The sequence below is a fragment of the Lactuca serriola genome, chromosome 9, assembly GCF_051521515.1.
Source record: "Lactuca serriola cultivar US96UC23 chromosome 9, Lser_US96UC23_V15, whole genome shotgun sequence".
Classification (NCBI taxonomy): domain Eukaryota; kingdom Viridiplantae; phylum Streptophyta; class Magnoliopsida; order Asterales; family Asteraceae; genus Lactuca; species Lactuca serriola.
Window position 1 is genome coordinate 21,576,121 of NC_136416.1, and position 8,942 is coordinate 21,585,062.

At 33.4% G+C, this 8,942-nt stretch overlaps 1 protein-coding gene across 1 annotated transcript; it reads right to left on the bottom strand.

The window, feature by feature from the left end:
• Positions 1-3,209: 3,209 nt before the first annotated feature.
• LOC145076964 (cytochrome P450 704C1-like) lies at positions 3,210-5,693 on the bottom strand. The gene is made up of 5 exons (XM_079022751.1): positions 5,151-5,693; positions 4,781-5,065; positions 4,302-4,640; positions 3,775-3,978; positions 3,210-3,652 (listed from the first exon to the last, which is right to left on the bottom strand). The coding sequence occupies exons 1-5, from the start codon at positions 5,682-5,684 to the stop codon at positions 3,464-3,466; spliced, it is 1,551 nt and encodes a 516-aa protein (XP_078878877.1). The 5' UTR covers positions 5,685-5,693; the 3' UTR covers positions 3,210-3,463.
• Between the last annotated feature and the right edge of the window lie 3,249 nt (positions 5,694-8,942).

Here is an 8,942-nt window from a genome sequence, read left to right on the forward strand (position 1 = left end):
ACTTAAATCCGTCGATAGCGTTGCGAGGTAGGTCGGTACCACTGGTGCAACAAATCCGTCGATGGGCTGGTACCACCAAAGTGATTCCAAAGGGATATACTTTACCAGTTAGGTCTCTCTCTCTCTCTCTCTCTCTCTCTCTCTCTCTCTCTTAGGGGTGACAATTTATGATATGACATGACAAAAATACACGAAACAAAATTAGGACGAAACTGAAATTCAAATTCATGTTCGTGTCAAGTGTAAAAAACATGATGTCGTGGTGTTCAAAATTCAACACGAAATGATGATTTAGCATTTATTTGTTGTGTTTTTCATGTTATATATCTTTAAGCAATGTTTTAAAAACTGGTTTTTTAATTGAACCGGTCGGGTGACCTTTTCCGGTTCAACCGGTTCCACCGGATGGTCAAACTGGTTCTATATTTTGATATGTTTTTAATTATCTTGCATACAGTGATTACAAAACTTGTCATTTTTTTAGTATTACAAACGTAAATAGAATGCAATATATAAAAACAATCATTATAAAAGTCAATATCAAACAAAGAAGCCCAAAACAAACACAAAAATCCAAAAATATCCGGTTCAACCCGGTCCATTCCAGTTCAGTTCGGCCGGTTGAACCGGTTTTTCACCAAAACCGGCCGGTTCAATCCGGTCAGGAAATCATTATAAAACCGGTCCAAATCGAACAGCCCTCACCTCCGGTTCCCGGTCCGACCGGTTCAACCGACCGGTTCGAACTGGTTTTTAAAACACTGTCTTTAAGTATTAACTAAATATACTAATTTTTAGTTTATGTTATTTTTGTGGTGTCGTGTTTGTCGCTTTTAATTTGTTTGTTTTCGTGTTAGTCAAAATGTGTTTGTATGTTTTCAATTAGTTTTGTACATTTTTGATATCTTATGAATTAGTTTTCACTACAAGAATTGTACCATTTACCGGCGACACTATTACCGGCGACAATGGGCTTTAGCGGCGACAATAGATATTGTCGCCGCTAAAGCCCCTTGTCGCTGGTAATAGTGTCGCCGGTAAAGGGTTGGCATCCGGATCCGCTCTTTCCCCTCTGTTGCATATGAACCGTTCGATGAGATATCTAATCCAACGGGTGGGGTGTCTTATCGTATCAAACCTAATAGCGGCGACATATTTGTCGCCGCTAAAGAGTTAAAATAGTCGCCGCTAATAGTTGACGAAAAAACACGCGGTACCCTTCCCTCCAGTTTGTCGCCGCTATTGCTAAAAGTCGTCGGTAAAGGTCAAGTTGTCGCCGCTATTGCCTCTCGCAGATAAAAAAAAAACGCACGACGAGGGTTCATTTCTCCATCTCCTTTCTGTTTGCTGCTTCTTTCCTTCCCCAATATTCCAACTTCATCCGATTTTAAGGTTGTATTTTTCCATTTCCAAGCAAATTTCTTCCCTCATTGTGTCCTATTAAGAATCTGGTAGTTTTGGTTTTGTGGTAATTATTTGCTAAAAAGTTTGGTAATTTGGTTTTTGTCCCAAGTGCAAAATATAGCAATATACTTTGGTTTTCTATCTTTGTTTAAAAATTGCAATCTACTTTAGCATCGTAAAATGCATGTTGATTTGATAGTTTTGGTTTTGTGGTGATTATTTGCTAAAAAGTTTGGTAATTTGGTTTTTGTCCCAAGTGCAAGAAATAGCAATGTACTTTGGTTTTCTATCTTAGTTTAAAAATAACAATGTATTTTGATAGTTTTTGTTTATGTTTGACGATCTAACTTATAAGTTTATATATATTGTTATTAATTATGTAGTTGGAAAATCTTCGTGCAATGCTCGTCGACCCGGCATGTAGGGATGTACTTTATTCGTTTTTTCAATCCCAAAATAATCAAGGAAACGATGGGAACGACGATGATGGTATGTAAGGATGGTTTTATTTGCATATGTTATCACGTTTTGCTACTTGGTAGATTGTAAAAATTTTGTTGTTTTGCTACTCGGATATTATGACTTTTGATATTTAATTGTATTTGGATGTTTGTTTGTATGCATTGACACTATTAAGTTTGATATTTAATAGGATGTTTGTTTTGTAATTAGCGTCGACACTATTGGTTTTGATATTTAATCGAAGATTGTTATTACCGACGACACTTTTACCTACGATATTATCACCGGCAACCATCATTAATTAAAAAGAAATTAAAAAATTGAAAAACAATTACCGGCGACACTTTTACCGGCGACAAAAGGTATTACTGGCGACACTTTTACCGGTGACTAAAGTCATTACCGGCGACTAGCTTATTAGCAGCGACAATACTCATTAGCGGCGACTTTTATCATTACCGGCGGCAAACTGATCAATAACGACGAGGCAGTACCGGCGACTTAGTACCGGCGACGCGTCGCCGCTATTAGTATTATCGGCGACTTTTGGGACTTTTGCCGGCGACTTTTGTCGCCGGTAATGGTTTTTTTCCTTGTAGTGTTTGTATGATTTTTATTAGTTTGTATTTATTTTAAAATAAAAAATTAAGTGGATTGAAAATATAGGCTTCATGTGTTGTGAGATGAGATTTATTGAAGTAAAAAGGAAAAAAGTGGATGGAAAGGAATGGAAAATATAGATACATTCCACCCTTATCTATTATTAAATTACATCATTGGGAACCATTTGGGATGAAGAACACGATATCAACATAAAATACAACGAGCTATAAGCTCTTTAATTGTGTTGTGTTAACCATTTGGGATGAAGAACACGATATCAACACTAGAAGCGGAAATGTTTGTTGAGCTTTTTTTTTTTGCCATTCAAAAAGAAAATTTATTTTTCTTTTAAAATTTCAAACACAGCACAATTTTATGAAAAACTAACCAATATATTGGCAAATAAAGTCTTGAAATAGGACTTTATACATCGATCTATATTTACACTTCTCCAAGGTAATTCGTTTTTTATACTTGTGTTTTTTTTTTCCTTCTTATACGAATCATGCTTAGCTTGTAATGAAAAAACAAATACAATGATCTGAAGACGAATAACCATATTCAAGTTGAGATTGTTTCTAAATGAGTACATACTGATGTTTGGTAACTTTCTTTATAGTGTTTTGGTAACTTTCCTGAGATTTTTTAAAATGACCCTTCTAGTCGAGATTGCTTCTAAATGACTTTTTACAACATGTATATAAAAAGTGAGTATAATACTATTTTGCCATCACGTATAATATGATAATTACTTTTTAATGTTTGGCGACTTTCTTCCATACATTTAATACCATCAAAAGTGATTATTACAGCTTCAGACGCCTATTCATCACTTACAAGTATATCCGAACACTATCTAGCTCTTATATATTAAATTACGTTATATTACAACAAATTAGTTATTATGTTTATCATATTAACATGACATGACTGATCAGATTATTCAACATAATCATTTTGAAATCACACGTCCAAATGCTCATAAGCAAAGAACTTATATTATTGCTCTTGGAAATGCGACGAGATGAAGGCCTCCATCAATATGCAATGTAAACATCGTTCTATAATTCACCTTTTTTGTTTCGTCAAATAATATGAAGCGAAAGAATCTAAGAAGAGCAATTGACATTATTTTCATTTGACGATAAGAGAAATCTCTTCCCAAGCAAATCCTAGGACCAGCCTGCAAATACGACGAATTAATCAGATATTTTCAGTGACAACTGATTATACTCATTTTATAGTATACAACCTACAAAGTATAACGTCGCTTTTTTGCACCAATTATGTGCGGGGTTTACTCACATGAAATGCAACGAATTTGAAAGGAGATTCTGGTTGGAAAATGCCATTATCATTAAGCCATCTTTCAGGCTTGAAATCTTCGGCATCATCTCCCCAAATGTAAGACATTCTTCCCATGGCATACGATATATAGTACACACCATCCCCTTTTTTCAACTCATAACCATCGGGTAGAATGTCATCTGATTCTGCAACTCTTCCATCCTTGCAAACAACCAACAAACATGATTAAGGAACTTTCCATTTTCATAATATCAAGTTAATTAACTATCTTTCGGTTTTAATTTTCAGTTTATATTATGCTGATATTGTTAGAAATTTAGAAATATATAGTCTGCATGTTTGCCCGAATTAATAAGCATGTGAGAATTTCTATCATGGTTATGATTTACCATTAAAAAAAAATCTTTGACCATTAAAAAAAAATCTTTGACAATATACCCCTTCACAAAACATCATTGACTTCCATTTTCAAGATTAATAGTCAGAAAGTATTCCAAAAGTTTAACTAAGATGTAATTAATTACCACGGGCACTCCGGGGTATAGCCTCAAGGTTTCAGACAAAGCTGCATGGAGATAATGCATTTTCTCAAGTACTTCATCGCTAATCCGCTCCACAAAATCTTCAACATTGTCCCCTTTTCCTAATTGATACCCGATATGTTCTTCTATTTCGGATACAATTTTATCCTGTATTGCTTGGTTCTTGCAAAGCGTGTAGAAAAACCAAGAAAGAGTATTCGCATTAGCATCTTTTCCAGCTAGAATGAAATTTAGGATTATGTCCATGAGATATCGATCATCCATGTCCGGATTCTTCTCACTTTCGACCAAAAATCTTGAAAGTATGTCCTCCTTGTGATTCTTGGAAATCAACACATTACATAAAAAAATAAAAAAGTTAGCTTAGTTATATATCAAAATTCAAATGAATGGCATGTCTTTGTAAAAAACTCATCCAAATAATTATTCGTTAAATAAAAGAAAATTACACAACAATTTACATGGTGTTTCTGTGTTTGTAGTTGTTCTCTTCTTCTGCTGATCAACTTGAGAACAAAATCGTTGATCAATTTGATCTTCTTCTTAAGAGAAGCTTCACGCCCAATATTGAGAAAACGTTTAATTTTCCATAAGGGATCTATGTAGCGCCTGTACGTCAAAGCATTTGCATCATCAAACGCATCGATAAATGAGTTCCCTTCTTCGGTAGATCCTTCTAGGCAATCAAGATCCACTCCGAACCCAACTTTGAAAATGGAATCCAAGCCGCTTCTCATCAGCAAATTCTAAAAAAAAATGTTAAAGAATTCGATAAAACCAACTTCGTTTTCTAAAGTTGTCTTCAAGAATCGGATTTTGTAGTTGACTTACGTGTATATCAAAGACTTCGTTGACCATGGCGAAATGAGAAACAATTCTGGCTACTTTTGCTGCTTTGGTTCTGAAAACGGCACAACTGAAGTCTCTTAAAACCCTAGTCGAGAACTCGACACTTGAAAGCTTCCTCTGCTGCTTCCACTTAACGCCATCAACAGCGAAGATCCCATAGCCAAACACGTCTTGAATTATGTCCTTATTATGCTGGCCTTTGGTATAGTTATCAAAATTGGTTTTAAGTATGTATTCGATGTTTTTAACATCGGTTGTGTATAGCTCGCTTTGATTTGGGGCAAGAAGCCGGAAAGTATGGTGTTTCCGGGCAATATCAGCTAGGTAGTCATGGAGGGTGTTGAAGTAGAAGAGTTTACCGTATACGGTTCCGACAACAGGAGGGTATTTTGGGTTTCTGATAGAGTTTGCTATGAAGATTTTGAGATTGAGAAGTGAAAAGGCTATGGTGATTAGTATGAGGCTAGCCGCTAAAAACGTGAAGATGATGTAGAAAAAAATCCATAACTTAAGCATGGTCGATCATATGTTGAATACTAATGGAGGTTTTTGGAGGGAAGGGTAGTATTTATAGAAGTTTTAGAAAAAATATATATAATACTAAATAAAATGAGAGTTAGTATATTCATTTTTTGACGCGTTGGCTTGGATTTTTGTTAGGGATAAGCAAAGGAACCGATCCGGTTGGAACCGGCCCGAGAACCGAAGTCGGTCGAAATTAAGAATCGAACCGGACCGCCGATTGTACCAGTTCTTAGTTCTTACTGTGTCTTCAATGTTGGAACTGGTCCTCAAGAAATAGCAACATACAGTTTCAGTTTTTGCCGGTTTTATCAGTTTTTGCGGGTTGCTACCGTCTCTCTCTCTCTCTCTCTCTCTCTCTCTCTCTCTCTCTCTCTCTCTCTCTCTCTCTCTCTCTCCATTGTCGCCAGATCTCTTTATATGTCAATAAATTTGACCAAAAAGTCAAACCTTCTACCTGGTCAAAACACTCTTCGCCGCTTTCCACAAGATCGTCGGAATTCAACTGTTTAATTTTCTATTTCATGAGATAATACTAGTGTCTCATGTTCTGGATTTTATTTGAGGCGTCTTTCCAAATCCATTCTCATGGATATGCAATCGGTCACAATTTATAGATCCGACCACCTAACCATAGCTAAACCCAACACAAAAACACGATCTTAAGCCACCACAAGCTTAAAAAACTTGAAGATTGCTCGATTTCTGCAAGATTAACAACCTTATGTTGGATAATTATGGGACCACTTCATAAATATGTACGATATATCATTAAATCAAATTATTATGGTAAGAATATAAATTGTTGATGGACCGATTTATACAATATTTACTTACCATGTGGGTTGAGTTCCCGGTTTGACTCAAGATCCTCAAGATCCCTTCCATCTCTCACATTAGAGTTTATATCTATCTATAAATACATGTGATGACGAGCAAATCAATATACACGAAAATACACTAAGAAATTCGTATGGTTCATTGTTGGGGGATTTTAGAGAGAACTCTTGAGATCAACTGGAAAACTCTTCCTAGTCTCTAGATCCGAAAATTTCAATGGAATAAGGTATGTAATCATTCTTTCATGTTTAAGTTTTCTTTTAATTAGATTCGAGATTAAAGATCTTCATATTATGCTTCCGCGTTTTATGTTTTAGTTATGAAAATAACCAACAATTGGTATCAGAGCCTACTCGAATTTGTTAAAAGAAATTTTATGATTGGTTTAAAATATCATAATGAAAATACCTATTTCTTGAGCTTCTTCTGCCGTCATCGGAATTATACACATGAACACTTGACGACGACAAAAAAAAAAAAATCAATTTGTATTATCGTTGGGTTTTGTGATAAAACCAACGTCGGTCATGAATTTATCAAATTCAATTCGGTGGTATTTAATAAACATTATTTGTTTTAATAATAATAATTAATCTTCGTATGAATAGTGAGCTAATTTCTTAAGACCTTTTGATTCTTTAATTGGAATTTTGAGTTGTCAAATGTGAAGGTCTAGATAAACCAATTTTTTAAGACCTTTTGATTCTTTAATTGGAATTTTGAGGTATGTATTTCTGTTTATCCTTCCAAAGTGGTGTCCTATTTACAAGGTTTAACCTAATAAAGGTATTTCAAATATTATATAATATATATATATATATATATATATATATATATATATATATATATATATATATATATATATATATATATATATATATATATATTGATTTAGTCAATTCATTTTTGATAAGAAAGAAATCGGCTATTATATATATATATTTTTAGGAAGTATCTGGTGGCCATTATTAATTATTAATGTTTGTGATATCACCATTATTAATGTTTGTGATATTACTTTAATTTGCGAGATATTATGCGGTAAAATTTAGGCTTCGTTTAAACGTAAATCAACAATAAATGTAAATTACATTTATATCTAAATTTTTGTCTCGTAATTTTGGAAATTGATTTAGATTTTCAGTTTATTGTTGATAATGTTTTCATTGTATTATCAAAGTTTGGTTTCATGAAAACATGTGATAGCGTTTATGGAAATTTATAAACATGTTTTTGGTTATTGATACATTTCATTTATGACATATTATTTATTTTAATGGTAAATTAATTGACACAATATATCGCCAAAGTGATCTCTTTTGTGAAAATTAATTTACAAAGAAGTTAAACTTTATGGTTTGTGTTTATTAATGCGGATATTAATCGACCCAAAGGTAGGTTAATATTTGGCCGGATAAACACATGTTTGATGATAAATATGTGACAGTTTTTTAGGTTACATGTCATTAACAAGTCAATCCAAAGAATGACTTATTAATTGACATGATATATTGTCAATTCTTATTATCAAAATTTGTAGTTTACGTGTTTATTAATGCGGGTATTAGCCGACCCAAAGGTAGACTGATATTTGGCCGAATAAACATATATGTGGTGATAAACATGTGGTGATTTTTTGGTTCTATGTGATTAATAAGTCAATCCAAAGAGGGGCTTGTTAATTAACATGATTTATTGTCAATGTTTATCTCTAAAACAAGGTTATCTCTTGCAAGTTAGTATTATTGTCCAAAGACTTGATATTAATGTTGTGTTGATACCTTGTAAAGATGTCATAAATTGAAATTATTGATTACGGTTTATGGATTAATGAGCATAAAAGTATATTTGCCTATATTCTCAAAACAGAAATTTGAATTATGGTATTATACCTGTTAAGATTGATCACATTTATGATTCTTACTAAATGAGATTAACTTTAAGGAATGCAATGAGGACATTATGTTAGTTCTCAATTGCATGGATAGAGCAACATTCTTTGAGGATGTTGAGTTTGGGGGAGAAACAATGTTAAAACATTGTCCTTAAGGAGGAATCAATCTTGATTCCTATTATTGCTTTCGATAGTATGCAAATTTTCGACAATGTTTTTCAATCTCCTATTTTGAATACAATAACTCAACAACCTCAACTTTGGATATCCTATGCGTGGTACCACTTTTTTCATCAATTTATTATCTCTTTTGGTTTTGGGGTAAATACAGTAAATGATATTGTGTATCACATATTAAGTGGGAGTAAATTTATATTTCTGGTTTTGGGTCGATATCTATGCAACCCAAGTTTGGATCATAAGAAAGTAGCCAAATGAATTTTGAGATATCTATATATAACAAAAGGCTATATGCTCAACTATAGCAAATCAGATATTTTGGAGATCATTTTTATTAA

Bases quoted from the DNA above. Each gene is read 5' to 3' on its own strand.
- LOC145076964 (XM_079022751.1), bottom strand. From the start codon at position 5,684: ATGCTTAAGTTATGGATTTTTTTCTACATCATCTTCACGTTTTTAGCG. The intron at 4,641-4,780 runs GTAAATTGTTGT...TTGATTTCCAAG, and splicing joins TACAAACACAGAAACACCAT to AATCACAAGGAGGACATACT. The intron at 3,979-4,301 runs GTAATTAATTAC...GTTGTTTGCAAG, and splicing joins TATACCCCGGAGTGCCCGTG to GATGGAAGAGTTGCAGAATC.